Genomic DNA, 19081 nt, shown 5'->3' on the forward strand with positions numbered 1-19081 from the left:
CAAGCTAAGTCCAACTATACTAAGCTTGTCCTAGCTAGATCCTCCAAGAGGGTTTTAAGGATCTTAGGGGAATGGCTACAGTCTAAACAACACCTTGGCAAGACTTCCTTCATGTTCCCTCCAACGAAGCTCGCTTCGAAAGGTAGCGTTTGGTATGCCACAGGGGAAGCACCAGGCTTAGGAGTACCTGCCTCTGCCCAGGCTGACTTCTCAAGTCTGGTGGACTCGCCTCGGAGAACTGCTATGAGACGTTCGAAGGTTTGTTGGACCTTCTCAGACCTGGATCATTTACTGAAAGGGTTGTTCAGAGCATTTGAAATGTTCAACTTTCTCGACTGGTGCCTGGGGGCCCTCAGCAAGAAAACCTCTCCTGCGGACAAAGATTCTGCCATGCTAATAATGTCCTGCATGGATAAGGCCATCAGAGATGGATCGGGTGAGCTAGCGTCGTTATTTGTATCAGGGGTGTTGAAGAAAAGGGAACAACTGTGTACCTTCCTTTCCGCCAGCATTACACCTTGCCAACGGTCACAACTCCTTTTTGCTCCTCTCTCAAAGTTCCTCTTTCCCGAGGAGCTAGTTAAGGACTTGTCTGCTGCCCTGATACAAAAGGACACGCACGATCTTGTAGCCTCATCGGCTCGTAAGTCTAAGGTTGCCACCTCAGTCCCCAAGACTTATCGCTCCCCAGTGGCTGATACCCCGGCTACGAGGTTCATACCGCCCTTTCGTGGTAGAGCCCCCAGCCGAGGAAGCTCCCGCCCAGACTCTCACAGGAGCAAGTCTAGGAAAGGATCCAGGACATCTAAGGGAAAGAACTGACTCTCAGTTTCTCCAGACAACAGTAGGAGCCAGACTCAAGATCTTCTGGCGAGCCTGGGAGAAGAGAGGTGCAGACGCACAGTCTGTCAGTTGGCTGAGGTACGGTTACAGGATTCCATTCTGCCTCAAACCACCTCTGACCACATCGCCCATCAACCTCTCTCCCAACTACAAAGAAGAGGACAAGAGGCTAGCATTGCAACAGGAGGTGTCGCTACTTGTGCAGAAGAAGGCAGTGGTTATAGTCCGGGACCATCTATCCCCGGGCTTCTACAACCGTCTCTTTCTTGTGGCCAAGAAGACAGGAGGTTGGAGACCGGTGCTGGACGTCAGCTCTCTCAACGAGTATGTCACCAAGCAGACGTTCACGATGGAGACGACCAAGTCGGTCTTAGCAGCGGTCAGACAGGAGGACTGGATGGTCTCGTTGGACTTGAAAGATGCATACTTTCACGTTCCCATTCATCCAGACTCCCAACCTTTCCTGAGATTCGTTTTCGGAAAGGTTGTCTATCAGTTCCAAGCCCTGTGTTTTGGCCTAAGCACAGCTCCTATGGTCTTTACTCATCTGATGAGGAATGTAGCGAAATTCCTACACTTATCGAACATCAGAGCCTCCCTCTACCTAGACGACTGGCTGTTGAGAGCCTCCACGAGTCGTCGTTGTCTGGAGAACCTCAATTGGACTTTAGACTTAATCAGAGACCTAGGTCTATTAGTCAATATAGAGAAATCTCAACTCATTCCCTCCCAATCCATTGTGTACCTGGGAATGGAGATTCAGAGTCAGGTTTTTCGGGCTTTTCCATCGGCCCCCAGGATAAACCAAGCCCTAGAGTGCATCATGAGCATGCTGAAGAGGAGCAATTGCTCAGTGAGACAGTGGATGAGTCTCACAGGGACCCTCTCATCACTGGCCCTGTTTGTCGAGCTAGGAAGACTCCACCTCCGCCCTCTTCAATTCCATCTTGCTGCTCATTGGGACAAGGGGTCGACTCTAGAAGCAGTCTCTATCCCTATCAACCAAGAGATGAAGACCACTCTCCTGTGGTGGAAGCACAATCTCCTTCTCAAGGAGGGTCTATCATTGGCCATCCAGACCCCCAATCTTCATCTCTTCTCAGATGCATCGGACTCGGGCTGGGGTGCGACCTTGGACGGACGGGAATGCTCAGGAGTATGGAACAAGGAACAAGGATTACTCCACATCAACTGCAAGGAACTGTTAGCAGTTCATTTAGCCCTGTTGAACTTCAAGTCCCTCCTGCTAGGCAAAGTGGTGGAGGTGAATTCAGACAACACCACAGCCTTGGCTTACATCTCCAAGCAAGGAGGGACCCATTCGAGGAGCCTTTACGAGATCGCAAGGGACCTCCTCATTTGGTCAAGAGGTCTAAACCTCACTCTGGTCACGAGGTTCATCCAGGGCGATATGAATGTTTCAGCGGATCGCCTCAGCAGAAGGAATCAGGTCATTCCCACGGAATGGACCCTCCACAAGAGTGTGTGCAACAGACTTTGGACCTTGTGGGGTCAACCTACCATAGATCTGTTTGCCACCTCCATAACCAAGAGACTTCCGCTGTATTGTTCCCCTGTTCCAGACCCTGCAGCGGTTCATGTGGATGCTTTTCTTCTGAACTGGTCCCATCTCGACCTGTACGCATTCCCTCCGTTCAAGATAATAAACAAAGTTCTGCAGAAATTCGTCTCGCACGAAGGGACACGGCTGACGCTGGTTGCTCCCCTTTGGCCTGCAAGAGAATGGTACACAGAGGTACTGCAATGGCTAGTCGACTTCCCCAGGACTCTACCTCTAAGAGTGGACCTTCTACGTCAACCACACGTAGACAGGTTGCACCCAAACCTCCACGCTCTTCGGCTGACTGCCTTCAGACTGTCGAAAGATTCGCTAGAGCTAGAGGCTTTTCGAAGGAGGCAGCCAGTGCGATTGCCAGAGCTAGAAGAGTTTCCACTCGTAGAGTCTACCAGTCTAAATGGGAGGTCTTCCGAAGCTGGTGTAGAGCCAATTCAATATCCTCTACCAATACCTCTGTGATCCAAATAGCTGACTTCCTTCTACATCTTAGGAATGAGAGATCCCTTTCTACACCTACGATTAAAGGATATAGGAGCATGTTGGCCTCAGTTCTCCGTCACAGAGGTTTGGACCTGTCTTCCAACAAGGACCTTCAAGACATTCTCAAGTCTTTTGAGACGTCTAAAGAACGTCGTCTTTCCACTCCAGGCTGGAATCTAGACGTAGTCTTAAGGTTCCTTATGACATCTAGGTTCGAACCTCTCCAGTCAGCTTCCTTCAAGGATCTTACCCTCAAGACTGCTTTTCTCGTTTGCCTTGCAACAGCTAAGAGAGTCAGTGAGGTTCATGCCTTCAGCAAGAACATTGGTTTTACAACCGAATCTGCAACATGTTCTTTTCAGCTTGGATTCCTAGCAAAGAACGAACTTCCTTCACGTCCTTGGCCTAGATCGTTCGAAATACCTAGCCTCTCCAACATGGTAGGTAACGAACTAGAGAGAGTTCTTTGCCCTGTCAGAGCTCTCAAATATTATCTGAAGAGGTCTAAACCTATTCGAGGACAGTCAGAAGCTTTATGGTGTGCCATCAAGAAACCCTCGAGACCCATGTCCAAGAATGGGCTTTCGTACTATATAAGGCTTCTGATTAGAGAAGCACATTCTCACCTAAAGGAGGAAGACCTTGCATTGCTGAAGGTAAGGACCCACGAAGTAAGAGCTGTAGCGACTTCGTTGGCCTTTAATAAAAACCGTTCTCTGCAGAGCATAATGGATGCAACCTATTGGAGGAGCAAGTCAGTGTTTGCATCATTTTATCTGAAAGATGTCCAGTCTCTTTACGAGAACTGCTACACCCTGGGACCATTCGTAGCAGCGAGTGCAGTAGTAGGTGAGGGCTCAGCCACTACATTCCCTTAATCCCATAACCTTTTTTAACCTTTCTCTTGAATACTTTTATTGTTGTTTTTTATGGTTGTTACGGTAGGCTAAGAAGCCTTCCGCATCCTTGGATTTGGCGGGTGGTCTATTCATTCTTGAGAAGCGCCTGGGTTAAAGGTTTGGTAGAGGTCCTTTAGTAGGGGTTGCAACCCCGTGTACTTTGGCACCTTTGGGTTGATTCAGCCTCCAAGAGGAACGCTGCGCTCAGTAAGGAAGACGAACTTTAAATAAAGAGGCAGAGTAACGGTTCTATTCGACTTCCTTACCAGGTACTTATTATTTCATTGTTATTTGAGATAACTGTTATATGAAATATGGGATACTTAGCTATCCTTTAATCTTGTACACTGGTTTTCACCCACCTCCCTGGGTATGAATCAGCTACATGATTATCGGGTAAGTTTAATATTGAAAAATGTTATTTTTATTAATAAAATAAATTTTTGAATATACTTACCCGATAATCATGATTTAATCGACCCTCCCTTTCCTCCCCAGAGAGAACCAGTGGACCGAGGAATAATTGAGGAGGTGTCAACAACAAATGATTGAGTACCTGGCCACAGGTGGCGCTGGTAAGTACACCCCTTCTAGTATTGTGATAGCTGGCGTATCCCTCCATAGAATTCTGTCGGGCAACGGAGTTGACAGCTACATGATTATCGGGTAAGTATATTCAAAAATTTATTTTATTAATAAAATTAACATATTTCAGTAATGTGTATTACATGAAATATATAGTCACCAAATTTATGTGGGTCTACTATAGCTCTCATTTGTTCCTACACTAAAATCAAATCATCGTCCTTTACATAGGAGAACGATAACAGCTGGTAATATGGCAGTTAAAAATTATATCAAGGTTTCAACTACCTTCCTGAGGGAAACATCCTTCATCTGCCCAGAAGACTTTTAAACGAATGCCTGACCCTCACCCTTTGAGGAGGTCTACTCCTTCGAAGCACATTGTCTCTTTAGAGTGAGCTTGAAAGGCTGTTCCACAACCTTTGCATGATCCCTCCTCTTTGGAAGGGGATTGTAGGCAAGTCTTCCTCGGTGGAATCCTCCAAATACGACTCGCCCTCTACCAGATGAAGTTCTTCCAGACCAGCCTTATTGAGACGCACCTCACCATCGGGTGCCTCAACCAGACGAGTCGGCCACTTGTGCCTCAACCAGATGAGTCTCTACCACTTGTGCCTCAACCAGATGAGTCTCTACCACTTGTGCCTCAACCAGACGAGTCTCAACGACTTGTGCCTCACCCAATCTTGCCTCAACCAGACGAGTCTCGACCACTTGTGCCTCACCCAATCTTGCCTCCCCCCATTGCGCCTTATCCTGACTCTCTTTACCTCCCAACGCCTCAACATCCAGACGAGATTCTGTCAGCTCTGCTCCTAGATACACCTTAACCTCAACGCGCCTCTTCCAGAATCTCTTCTCCTATGAGTTTTACCTCAACCCTGGACGCGCTTTTTCTAGACGTGCTTCACCTACGAGCCCCACCTCTGGATGTGCCTTACCTCAACGCACATCACCTCATCATGTCTTGTTCACAAAGTTTCTTCCAAACGCAATTCTCCTACTTGTAGATGTGCTTTGCCTGTGCGCACTTATTCCAAAGCAAGGAATGAGCCAGACCGTTTCGAGCTGACTGTGACTGCTGGAAGGAAACAGCTCGATGCAGTAGGGAGTTCTGGCTGTCTTCTTTTGCCTTGTAAAGGCTGCAGGAATCAAGTGGTTGGGTGATTCAGAGGGAGAGTAAAAGGTCAAGGTCGATGACCCTTCTAGGGAGTGCAATCCTACCATGGTGCCTACAGTGCATTTGGAGGAGGTGGTGATATCATGAGGCATAAGGATGGACGGTAGACATCATTCGATCCGGGTACCTTCTCTCGTTCATCAGCTCTTCCCACCTCCCTTGATTCCGGCACCAGCAACATCATCATCCTATTGCAAAGGATCTGGCCTTTCATGCAGAAGTACAGGCTATGCTGGAGAAGGGTGATCTCCAAGAGTTTTTGACAACAGCTCCTCTGGCTTCTTCAATAGACACTTTCTTGTACAAGATCCTTCTGGAGGCTGGAAATCAGTCGTCGACCTCTTTGCCATAGAGTTTGTTCTGCAAACTCCGTTCAAGATAAAGACTGTAGCCCCGGTCAGGCAACCGGTGAGGCCTTTCTATTTCATGCCGACAATCAACCTAAAGGACTCGTACTTCCATATCCTGATCTATCCTTCCTCTAGGAAGTACAGTGCACTGTATTCATCTAGTAGTAGCCAGCATAGTGTACCAATTCAGGGTACAGTACTTGGCTTCAGGCTTTCAACAGCCCCTCAAGTATTTACAAGGGTCTTCACACTAGTTTTTGCATGGGCACACACCAATGTAATTCATCTATTATGATACCTGGACAATTGGCTAATCCTGGCAGACTTGAAGGGAACCTTTCTCCTCCACCGAGAAGACTTCTTTTGTTTTGTCACGATCTTAAGATTGTGTTGTATCGAAAGTAAGTCTGTACTAGTGCCAGTATAAAGATTCGCTTATTTCAGAATGTACGTAGACAATGTCCTCAAAAGGATTTTCCTCTCTCAGGATAGGATGTGCCAACCACATAATCTTTTCACAGTGTAGTGAAATCCCTTCTGCCTATGTGGAGGTTATCCAACATCTCAGAGAAAGGCTTTTCTTGCGAAGCTGCCTGATAGATCTCTGGATACAGTACTGTACCTCCGCAGATCCTTAACTTCTGTTTATCAAGCCAAGTGGTCCATCATCTATGGTTGGTGTTGTGGAAGGAGTGTCTCTCCCCTTGGAGCCTCTATTCCACTAATAACTGACTCTTTACCTGCGAAAGGATAAACTCTGCTCCGTTTCCGCAGTAAAAGGCTATCGCTCAGCTTTGAACAAAGTCTTTTGACTAAAAGGAGTAGATATTTCTTTTTCGGTTGAGTTTTTATGCTCATACGGAGCTTTAAACAGACCTAGACTCCAGTTGAAGTGAGACCTCCACCCAGGAATGTCATCAAGGTGCTGTGTTCCCTGAAGGGGGTACCGTACAAATCTTTGAGGGTAGCCTCAGTTAGGAACCCCACCCTTAAAACGGTTTTCCTACTTGCTTTGGCCTCTGCTACACGAGGCAGTGAGCTGCATGGTCTTTTTTTAACATCTCCCATTCAGGAGATGGAGACAGGTCTCATTCTCCTTCGTCCCCTAGTTTGTTGCCAGAACCCAGAATCTACCAGTCCCTGATTCCAGGTTTTTAATTTTTCAAATCACAAGCCTTCAAGAAGTAGCTAATGATCCTGATCGGTTCTTATTATGTCCAGTGAAGGTACTGAAGAGCTACATAAAATGTTTCATGCAGACCACGCCTGCAATATCATTTCGTCAGCACAGGGAGGGCGAAGAAAATAGAGTAACAAAGAACACAATTTCTTCCTGGATGAGGGTGGTTATCTACAGAACCTTTTCGCCACCCACTCCACCTTTCACCGGAAGAACACAAGTAACAGTGCATGAAGTCATAAGTGCAAGTTTGACTGGCACTCAGAAAGAATCTGTGACACAGTTATTACAAGCATCGGTATGCTGTCAGTTATTTGCACAATGTGACCCACGTTACTAGACACTTTTACCTTAGGGCTTGTCGTAGCTGCACAGCTGGTGGTATTGCTACCTTGGCTCCTCTCACAGGACCGTTAGCATCGGATCCAGGGTTAAGTTTGTGTGAGTGGGGAATGTAAGTGGGATACAGCTTCAAAAACTTTGCCAGTTGGACTTTATTTAGATGCTGGGAAGCCCCATTCGGGTATATTAGTGTCTTTTTCCCTCACAGCTTACAAGGAGGCTTGTGATGTAACCAGGCAAACCGATAATTATATGTATATGCTTTGCAAATTGATTCAGGCAAACCCCTCAGATATGGTATACCTGCCGGTTTATGGCACAGGTATTTGGTTCGTAACTGCTCTTTGTGCCTGGGGCAGTGGTCCCGCTACTACTGCTAAGCCACTGGTGCACGTGACGGTAGGATTTTTAATTCTTTCCACATCCCAATGCACAATTTTTGAGTATCCCATGATATGTTTCCAACCGGTTGGAACAGGGACTTCCTCCCACCTAAGCATGAGTCTTCTATGTGAAGATTTGAGGTTTTTTTATCTGTGTAGGAACAAATGACAAGTTTGAAAGTAATTTGTAATTTTCCCAACTATACAAACCTGACTCTGTTGCTCATACTTTACTGGTATTACCAACCCCCTAGAAAGTCCCAGCTGCTATGAAAGTAGTTTGTCAGTGAGCCAGCTATGGGCTGTTGCCTCCCGCTACTGGCCAGTAACTACTTGCTATTTAACGCCTCTTTATAATTCTTAATTGCTGTATTTCAGCTTTGCTATTATCATTTTCCTTTGATGAAATTGATTCAGGTTTGTATAGTTAGGAAAAATTAAAAGTACTTGAAAATTTGTCATTTTCTCATGATAGCTGAATTTTAAGAATTGCTAAATAAGGGCTGCCGAGAGTATTTTAAATTTTTATCCTCTGATAGTAGAAACCTTAAATTTATATCCAAACCGCATTTGTATTGGTTGTGGTAGAAAATAATACTGTAGTTAAATGGAAGAAGTAATATTGTAGAGTAAACTAACTAATTACCGTTTTGTTCAATTGACTGTCATTACCCAACGTAGTACAGTACAATACAGGAATTGGCCAGATTATCAGATCTATATAGTACTTACAGCTATGCAGTATTGTTATACTGTAAATGGCCTTTAGCTGACTATTTTATAGGACTGGTGTATTTTGTAGAGGAATCTCTTCCAGAATAACTGTAATTTTCAGTTGTTCCGTAACCGAAATACAAACCACGCTATTTACAAAGGGTTATTACTTTTAGCGTAGCTGAAATGGCGAGCCATTAGAATTTAACGAGGGTGTATTACCCCCGCGCTAGTTAGCGGGGGGGTAGGGGAGTGGTAGCTAGCTACCCCTCCTCCCCCTCACACACAGGTGAATACTCACTTTCACTTTTGGCTCGGACTGTGACAGACGTCTCTCTGTCTTGGTCCTCGCTTGGCAGCCATTGTCTGTTTTGTCTTTACTTATTCGCTTACTTTTCTTTTACTCAATATATATGTAAACATGTTTTCATGTTTGTATATATATTTGAGTATAGAAATAAGTAAGTTTCCTTTTCAGATGTGTGTGTGTAGTGTACGATATCTACGTGGAGGCCTCGGCAGTTAGGCCACCACGGCCTAATTTTATGGGTTGCGATCGAGTTTGACTTCGGTCTTTCTCTCTCTCTCTCTCTTGAGGTCGTTCACCCTTTTACTATGTTTTACTACGCCCTTGTAGCTTCCTTCCCGTGTGGGTGGGGTTGCTACGCCGTACATTTTGTCTCAATTAGTTTATGAATCTAATTGTAGTTGTTAATTTTTCAGCTTGTAGAACGATTCCTTTCGGGGTTTTCGTTTTTTTTTCTTTAGTGTTCATTCATTTTTAAATTACATAATTACATAGTTACATAATTATAATTGTTATAATTCTGTTTTGGTTACAGCTCTCCTTCCGCGAGTGTAAGTGGTTGTGAGGGCACGTGCCTGTTGTGTAATTCTTGTTCCTTTTCCTCGGGATTCCTCTTCGGAGCCTTCCCGGGGGAATGAATGTGTACTAATATTATTTGTTTTATTTTTTTACAGTTACCGATCTAGTTCGTTTCTGTAATATAGCAACGGTGTGAGCTGTCTGGTTGAGTCCTGGGGATTCGGCTGTTGCTGCCTCCCCCCTTGTATTGTCGTCAGGGGCGTGTCTCCTTCTACTGGTAGTACTCCCGTGTCGACGGACAGCTCTCCAGTTCATTTTAGAACAGTCAGGAGGCTTGCCTCCTTGGGCGGATAACTTTCCTTCCGAGGGAAGTTTTTTCCTGTCCAGGCTTGAGCTTTTCCTCTTATGGGGGGTTCTTCTCTTGCCTTTTTTTCGTGCGACTATGCTCTTGGTGCTGAGCGGTCGCACCTGCAGTTTCGCTCAAGGGGCTGGGCAACTGCAGGAGCTCCTCTTCGGAGGATTGCCCCTTTTAGGTCACTGGCTGACCAGTCTCTTCCACGAAGTGTTTCTCTTTCGTTCGCGAGAGAGTACACTCATAGAGACTCCTCTTCGGAGGTTTCTTCTGTTGCTGTTGCTGTTGGCCTCCCTCGCCGTAAGGCCCTCCGTCCGCCTCGTCGTAAGGGCCTCTCATCTCCCTATAAGGGTGCTTGAGGCGCCTTTTTGAATCTCCGTTTGCAGCCTACAACTTCTTTTTCTCGATCTTCCGTCTTGGTGCAGATGGACAGCAGTCTAATCTCGTCTTCCGACGGGCAACGGTCTTCCCGACGGACAACGGTCTTCCCGACGGACAGCGGTCTTCCGACGGACATCAGTCTCCCGGCGGACAACGATCCCTTCGGGGCAAAGGGTTGCCCCCACGGGGGTTCTTCCCTTGCGTGTCAGGGTTTCCCTGCGCGCCCTTCTGTTCGTCAGCGCTCTCCTGTTCGTCAGCGCTTTCAAGATGATCTTCCCTGCGGTTCCTGTTACGTGCCCTGTGCGCCCACGTTCGCCCTCGCGATCTAGAACTTCGGTTCAGGTCGGGGTCAAGGACTCTTCTTTACGCAGGCTTCCACGCGTAGCCTTCTGCTCGTCAGCGATCATCAGCTCGTCAGCGATCATCAGCTCGTCAGCGATCATCAGCTCGCCAGCGATCGTCAGCTCGTCAGCGATCATCAGCTCGCCAGCGATCTCCGGATCGCCCACGTGTGTTACAGCTGGCACGCCAACGTTCTCCAACACTTCTGAAGGAACATGGTTCGCCAGCTACTAGCTCAACTGCGGATGCTGATCGCCATCGCGCGACCCTCAACTGCAGATGCTGATCGCCATCGCGCGACCCTCAACTGCGGATGCTGATCGCCATCGCGCGACCCTCAACTGCGGATGCTGATCGCCATCGCGCGACCCTCAACTGCAGATGCTGATCGCCATCGCGCGACCCTCAACTGCGGATGCTGATCGCCATCGCGTGACCCTCAACTGCGGATGCTGATCGCCATCGCGCGACCCTCAACTGCGGATGCTGATCGCCATCGCGCGACCCTCAACTGCGCGCCATCGCACAACCCTGAACGATTGCCCGCTTACGCATGCTGCTCCTCATCGCACCACCCTGAACGATCGCCCTCCTGCAGATGCTGATCACCATCGCACCCTTTCACGCGATCATTCACCTGCGCATGCTGCTCGCCATCGCACAACCCTGAACGATTGCCCGCTTACGCATGCTGCTCCTCATCGCACAACCCTGAACGATCGCCCTCTTGCGGATGCTGATCACCATCGCACCCTTTCACGCGATCATTCACCTGCGCATGCTGCTTGCCATCGCACAACCCTGAACGATTGCCCGCTTACGCATGCTGCTCCTCATCGCACCACCCTGAACGATCGCCCTCCTGCAGATGCTGATCACCATCGCACCCTTTCACGCGATCATTCACCTACACATGCTGCTCGCCATCGCACAACCCTGCACGATTGCCCGCTTACGCATGCTGCTCCTCATCGCACAACCCTGAACGCTCGCCCTCTTGCGGATGCTGATCACCATCGCACCCTATCACGCGATCATTCACCTACACATGCTGCTCGCCATCGCTTACCGCCAGCGATCTTCTTCACCTACGCGGCAGCACGATCCCTCGCCGTCACGCCCATTCACCCGCGCGATCGCGCGCCCGCGCGATCGCTCGCCCGCGCGATCGCTCGCCTGCGCGCCCGCGCGATCGCTCGCCTGCGCGCCCGCGCGATCGCTCGCCTGCGCGCCCGCGCGATCGCTCGCCTGCGCGCCCGCGCGATCGCTCGCCTGCGCGCCCGCGCGACCGCTCGCCTGCGCGCCCGCGCGACCGCTCGCCTGCGCGCCCGCGCGACCACTCGCCTGTGCGCCCGCGCGACCATTCGCCTTTGCGCGACCGTTCGCCCTCGCGCGACCATAGTTCGCGGCGAATTCCACAGCCGGTGGTAGCAGCAGGGACGCCTGCTCCTAGGCGGCACTCGGGATCACCTCCATCCAAGCACAGGTTGGTAGTGCAGGACGAAGACAGGTCAGTACAGCATTCTTCCCACCTTCTTTTCAGGCAGGAACCGTCGTGTCCTCTCCAAAGGATCGCCCGATCCCTTTCACCTTAGCGAGGATTTCGGACTCTGTGTCCTTGGAGCAGCAGACATGGTTTGATCCGCTGGCACGGGCGTTAATGAGGGTTATGAAACCAGCACTCACCGGCCAGGGTAACAAACCAGCGGCTGTCTCTCCTACGCTGAAGAGAAAGAGAGGAGTGGACTTCGTGGTGACTTCCCCCAGGGCGAAGTTGGTTCCCAAGAGGTCGGTCTCGAGGGTCCCCACTCCTGCACGAGTACTCTCTCCTTCTCCCGCCCTGGAAGGATTTTTGGCGGGGGGGCTTTCCGTTGAAGATTTCTCCATCGGACAAGGGGTGACTGCTTACCTCTTCCTCTGGGAGCTTACCAGGTTCTTTCCCTCCTCGGTTACGGCCCGAGGTTTGGTTCAAGGAAGCTACAGGAAGATCAAGGGTACTTTCCTCCTCTCGAGCTCAGGCACCTTGGCCTTTCGTCGTTAAGTATCTACTTGCGGACAAGCTCGATGTTGTACCATCTGGACGCACTGACTGAAGGCTTCCTTCGGGTGTCTCATCTGTGGAGGTCAACGACCTCAGACACCCTTCCATCCTTGAGAAGAGTTTTGTCTTTGCCCAAGGACAGAGACTTAAACATCTGCTGTGCGGAGTAAATCGACTTCCGGTTTCACTCCTCCAAGGCGCTTTCTTCCAGACTCTGCAGGGCTCCAGCTCCCTTTTCTTTCAACCACGTCGGCCTAAGTTATCGGCTACGACAACTGGGACAAGGTGTCCAATTGCAGTTTCCTCCTGTCAGGAACAGATGGCACGGGAGACTTCCCCGGGGGAGGGCATAGTCCTAAAAGGAGTTCACGAACTCTAGGATTGCAGGTTTTTTCGCTGGGAGGATGCTTAAGGTTACTCATCCGAATGACAGCTTCCCGATGCCCATTCCCGCACAATCTCTGTGAGTAGCCAAGGATATCGCGCCTGCCGTCTCTGTCAGCGAATTCAGTGTCTCTGAACCTCTATGCCATAGCATCAGCAGAGTTGCCCGGTTGGGCAGAATGATCCATACCTTAGGCGAAGGTCTTCCTTAGGATCATCGACGGCTTCACCCCCGGCCCCCTCAGTCGATCCTTTCTTGTAAGGAAGGATCTGAGAGGGGATGTCCATAGTCGACCTCTCAGCCCTGATCAAGTTTGTCGAACAAACTTCGGCCAGCGTAGACCAGCAGAATCGATCAGACTGGTAACGAGGCGACAGGACTCCTTTAACCCTGGATCGGAAGGACGGGTACTTTCAGTTTCCATTCCATCCATCTTCCAGGGTGCTCGTCGAATTCAGCCTAAACTGCAAGTATTCCTGCTTATGATGCAGTGTGGCTATCCCGCCGTGGCATAGCAGGTGTGTTTCCCCAGAGAACTCTCCCTGCCTTCCTTTTGGCCGCTCAGGTGCAGACTTTCGCCTCCTCTGCTGTTTGGAGGGCTGGTCAACTCCGGTAGGCTCGGGTTTCGACCTTCTTCAGCGCCGGGAAAAGCTTCCGAATGCTGACCATGAGTGTGGGCTCATGGTATTTTGCTTGGAGCCTTCTCTTCCTCTGCCTCAACATCTGGAGTATCTGGCCATGATATTGAGTCAACCGCCTTACCACGTTGGAAACCCCGCTTCTCGTCCGTCCAGCGAGGTTAAGCAACGCCGGTACTTGGATGGGTGACCACCTGGGGACGCCAGATTCTGTTACCACATCCTCCGAGCCTTCCTTTCGGTTGACTGTGGCAAGACTGAGGAGAGTCGCAGTACCTGTTCTCAGTCAAGCAGAGTTTTCAGCCCTACCTTGGAACGTTTCCTAGTTCTTCTTTCCTCATTGACCCGTTTATAGTCCGAACGGTCGCCTCAGGATAAGTTCCATGTGGGGCGATCCAAGTTCCGGTGGCTTCAGGCAATGTTTAACCGGACTCCCTGGCCCTATGGGACCAGCGGAACTATTAAACCTGCAATGGGTGTTGACCTATGGAGCCTCTTGATGGTAGTGGATATTCTCGTCCTTTCCCCACATTCTTGATGCGGTTCTCGGACTCGTCAAAGGAAAGGGGGGGGGGGGGGGCATGTTCCGGTCCAGGCCTATGGTCAAGACCTGAAGGATACCTCTCCATCATTCAGGCAGGCTTAAGGGCCTTAGTCTGGCCCCTCTTCAGATCCTACCGCTCCTGCCAAGTCGCCCCGTTGCGTGTCGACTTCATGCTAACCAGCAGGGGACGCATTTTCACACCTTCACATCTTGCAGTAGAGATACCGGGATGATTGAGATTCTCTCAATTCCACCATCGGCTCTCTCATTCCAGGCAGGGGAATGTTTCTCTCAGACTATCCGAGCAGAGCCTCATAGAGAGAGTGTACCTAAGGGTCTTTGACCTTGGGTAACCAGCAAGTGCTGGTCTGGGGGACCTGATCGCGACAGCTTGGAACCTCAAGCTTCCGCTAGTTTTCCCCCCAGTCTCAGACCCCGAGACTCTGGCAAGATGCATTCCGGTGATGGTGGGACAACTTCGACGCCTGCGTCTTCCCTCCTTTTTGTCTGCGGACAATGGGTCTCAACAAAACCAGGTTGTCTGTCAACCTTTCAATGGGAGAGCTCCACTGGGACTATGCGCAGAACGGTTTCTGGACCCTCTGCTTCCCCTGACGGAACTCCCGGGAGAGCTTCTCCCACGGCGCAGACTACTCAAGCAACCACACTGCGACATCTCTCCCGAACCGGGGCGTCACTTCGGCTTCATGCCTGGAGACACTACGCTTCCTCCTCTAGAAGAGACAACCCGCTACAGTCGCGGTACGGAGGTCGCGTCATCTGCGATAGTCATCCACAGGGGTCTCCCAGGCAAAGTGAAGAGTCTAAGGTGGTTGGTGCCGTGGGAGATATACCTCTTCCCGTGAGGCCTCTTCTCCAGCAATAACGGTCTTATTGCCTTTCGGCGGGAGGAAACTCCTTTCCGCTCTTGGCAATGAAGCCTGTCGCTCAGCCTTTCCCTGACCTTCAGGCTTAAAGGAATAACTTTTTCCTGCCCGCTGGATCTATCCTCGCTCATGCGAAGCTACGATCGTCCCTGCCCTAGTCGGAGGAAGACCTCCGACTTGGAGCATGGCTCGGACTTTTAGTCCTTTAAGAGATCTTCTCAAGACCCTTTTACGACAGGCCTCGGATTGTATTCCGCCTTGGGTCTTCTGCTCACTCTGGCCACGGCCAGTGTGTAAGCAATCTTCTTGGTCTCTTACTACTCCCCCCCTTTCTAAGGAAGAGGAGAAGGCAACATTCAGGCTCGCTCCTGAGTTGTTGGCTAGACTCAGAATCTGAGGGTCCCGACCCTTCGGTCCGATTCATTCAAGATTTTGAGTCTCCATTCTGTGTCTGATGTCCCAAGACCTTCTCTTTCTTGCCAGTACAGGAATCGAGAGGTTAGCGCTGGGAACAGCTGCAGTTTGGCCTCAGTTGCAGCCGATTTGGGAACACAAGGAGGACATGGGGGGAGAGTCACCAGTATACCTCTTCAGCCCGGACTCAAGGACATTCATCTCGACCTGTCTTCAGACCCTCCCCCGTCACGTCGCCCTACAGCACGATGTTGGATACATCGCAACGTCCCTCGCCTTCGAGTAATACTACTCTGTGACGCAGGTGCTACAAGCTGGAGTCTGGAAGCGTCTGATGACCTTCGCAGCCCGCTTCCTGCAGGGCGTGACCCACAGGAGTCTCGATACGTTTTCTATCGCTCTGTGGTGGCTACACAACAGCTGGTCTAACCTCAGGCTCCTTTTTGGACAGGTAGCAGAAGGTTGAGGGCATTGTTATCAGGTTTTAGTCTGCATGAACGAAAGAAGTATGTCTGGCCCTTACTTCTTTCTTCATCATCCCCTCTACGGGGAAGCAGCATCCTGGTCTCTGCATAGCTGACCTCGAACCTCTGCAGGTAAACCATGCTTCCTTGTGTTCCGAGTATTGAGTCAATACTGTCGCGTCCCCCATACCCTGACGAGGTGGTATTGGGAACGTCCTAACCCAGAGTTCCTTCTGGAACTCCAGGTCAACTGCCTAGGACGGGTCACACTTCTTCCTTCACACACAAGCTTACGTAGGCCACATGGTTCCTTGCGGTGCAAGGAACTTGTGAGGTGCAGGGACTCCTTTTCTCGAGTGCGACTCACTCGGATTCTGAGTCCCCGGGTAAAGCCAAAGCCAGTATGGCTGGGGACTTTCCACCCTTCCTAAGGGATAAGTCACCCTTTGTAAATAGCGTGGTTTGTATTTCGGTTACGGAACAAATGACAAATTCGAAGATAATTTGTATTTTTCCTAACCATACAAACCTTAGCTATTTACACATATTTGCCCGCCAGCCCTGTCCCCCAAGACAAGTCCTACCTCTAAGTGAAAGTGAGTATTCACCTGTGTGTGAGGGGGAGGAGGGGTAGCTAGCTACCACTCCCCTACCCCCCCCGCTAACTAGCGCGGGGGTAATACACCCTCGTTAAATTCTAATGGCTCGCCATTTCAGCTACGCTAAAAGTAATAACCCTTTGTAAATAGCTAAGGTTTGTATGGTTAGGAAAAATACAAATTATCTTCGAATTTGTCATATTAGCTTGGGGTAGAAATCTTGTGAAATTGATATTTGCATGGATTGTGCAAATTTAGTATGAAGGTCAGGACCAAAATACAGTATGTGATAAAACTACATTATGTTATTGAGAGAAAACTGGTTCTCATAATACACTTTTTATGTTTCAGGACCAAACACAGGCATTAGATCTTTTGAAAGTGCTACAAGGACTACCAATAAACTTTCAGGTTTGTAAGATTTATGGTATTATTTAATTTTATAATAAATCACTGATTGATTATTGTTAGCATTGATTGGTTGGCCGATTGATTATTGTTAGCATTGATTGGTTGTCGTATGTTGTGATAACTTTGATGATAAACACTTTTTTTTTTAAACATAAGGCTTACCGGGTAGTTATATATAAAGCTTACGTCTCTGACGTCACGGTAGAAAATTCAAAACTCTCGCCGATTGGATAGCCAGGTGTACCACCTGCGCACCCTAGCGAGGTACCTCGGAACCATCCCCTGTCCCTTCATATTTTCTCTGCCGCCGCTAGCGGTAACATTGTTGGAGATTCTCCTCGCTTTTTTCCTGATATTATTCCTGTCCCTTTGGTGAAGTACAATAATTTGGTTTTTGATTCTCGCTTGATTGGTTTTTCTATTGGATACTCTTGATTTATGTTTGGATATTGATATTTTGACCCTTGCTTGTTTTGATCTCTCTAACAATTTTCCAAAATGCCCCCCCCCCCCCCCCCCCCCCCCCCCCCCCCGCCCGTTACGTTTAGAGTGTGTGTGAATGGGTGTAAGACCCGGTTGCCAAAGGCCTCCATTGATCATCATTCACTCTGTGTTATATGGAGAGGTAAGGTTTGCGAGCTGGATGATAGATGTGACGAATGCCTTCTATTATCTGATCGTGAGTGGCTTGAATTCGATCGCTATTCGTGAAGGTTAGAAAGAAATAGGTTAAGACGTAGTTCTTCTCGCTCGTTTAGAGATTTTTCCTATTCACATGTCACTGAACTTATTCCTTCCCCTGTAGTGGAAGCTCATAATCCCGCTACGAGTACCGCTGATGAGCCTTCACTTAAAGACATGATGTTGGCTATTCAGGCATTGGGCGTGAAGGTTGAGTCTATCGCTGCTGATAGAATGCAATTATTGTCCGACGTTAAGCAGCTTAAAAGTGAAAGTGCGAGAAGTGCTGTGGAGGGTGCGCCTGCTCGGGCTTGTTGTTCTCCTAGTCCTAGACCTCTTGCAAGCTCCCCAACCCCTGTGAGAAGGAATGTCTAAAGACGAAACGAAACGAGAGGCTTTAGCTCCCGAGCAGACGTCCCCTCGAACGTTCCTTTTGACGTTTCCCAGGACGTTCGCCCTCACCATAGGAAAGGTGAGGTTAAGGTGTTTTATTCATCCTCGGATGATGACGTTCCTAAAAGAGCCTGGCGTCAAGCGTCCAGACCTCTAAAGAGGAAGTTTGATAATGGCAACCAGCGTCCTTCCAGGACGTCTCAAGGTCCAAGCTGTAGCCCTTGGAGTAGCCCAGAATGCTTTCCTTCCACAGAAGAGAGCTCGCCTGCCAAGCTTCCTGCTAGGACGTTCGTTCCTGTTAAGAATCATCCTGTTGTTGAACAGTTGGCTGAACCAGGCATGCCATCGGTTCATGCTCCTCCGCCTCCTTCAGATTGGCTCTTGCCCTCTGGACCCTCTAGGCGGTCTTTGAGCGGTGTAGAAGACGAGCCTGACATTGATGTGTCGTCACCTGTTTTGCTGGTACAGTAGACCCAAATCTTTCTATGTTGAAAGAGATGCAGCAAAAGCTTTCATCCTTTATGCAAAGCTATCAAGCTAAGGAAGCTTCCATTCTGTACGCCAAGCAACGCAAGGCAGCGAGTCGCGAGACACTTGCAGAGTTTCTGGACGCGTTGAGCGTTCAACAACGCGTCGTGTTCAGCGTCCTGGTGAACGTGATGTTAAACGCCCTTCATCACCCGACGTTGAACGTCCTGCCTTCCAGGAAGTCGAGCGTCCTTTTAAACGAAGCGCTGAGCTTCCTATTAGGAGTGATAGTGAGCGTCCTTCAGCAAATGCTTTAGAGCGTCCAGCAAGACGCGATGCAGAGCGTCCTCCAGGACACGATGTCGAACAATGAGCTCCCAGATAAGACGTCGAGCAAGGTACAGAACTCCTTAGCTCTGATCGCGTGGACCGCAAGCGTGTCACAGAGCGTCAAGGGGCTTTATGAGAGGAAGAAGTTAATGTTCTCCTTTCTCCTGTTGAACCTTTTGAAGAATTATCTGAAGAGGAAGACTCCAAATCTTTTCGTCCATCAGTGGACTTCAAGAAACTCGTGAAGGTTTTCAATGATGAGTTCCCTGAGTCTTTTGTTCCCGTTGCTCCTCGTTCTCCTCCATTGGAATTCACGCTTGGGAAACCGAAGAAGAAGTCGTTGTTTACTAAAATGGTGCTGTCTCGTTTGTCTAAAAGAGCTCTCAAGTT

At 49.3% G+C, this 19081-nt stretch overlaps 1 protein-coding gene across 1 annotated transcript in view; it reads left to right on the forward strand.

The window, feature by feature from the left end:
• Window positions 1-19081, forward strand: part of TfIIS (RNA polymerase II elongation factor) — a 50725-nt gene that overhangs the window by 12460 nt on the left and 19184 nt on the right. Inside the window, exon 2 of the mRNA XM_068371047.1 lies at window positions 16760-16819. Within this exon, the coding sequence (XP_068227148.1) occupies window positions 16760-16819 (60 nt within the window). The remainder of the gene's footprint in view (window positions 1-16759; window positions 16820-19081) is intronic.

This window comes from Palaemon carinicauda, chromosome 3 (assembly GCF_036898095.1).
Source record: "Palaemon carinicauda isolate YSFRI2023 chromosome 3, ASM3689809v2, whole genome shotgun sequence".
Lineage (NCBI taxonomy): Eukaryota > Metazoa > Arthropoda > Malacostraca > Decapoda > Palaemonidae > Palaemon > Palaemon carinicauda.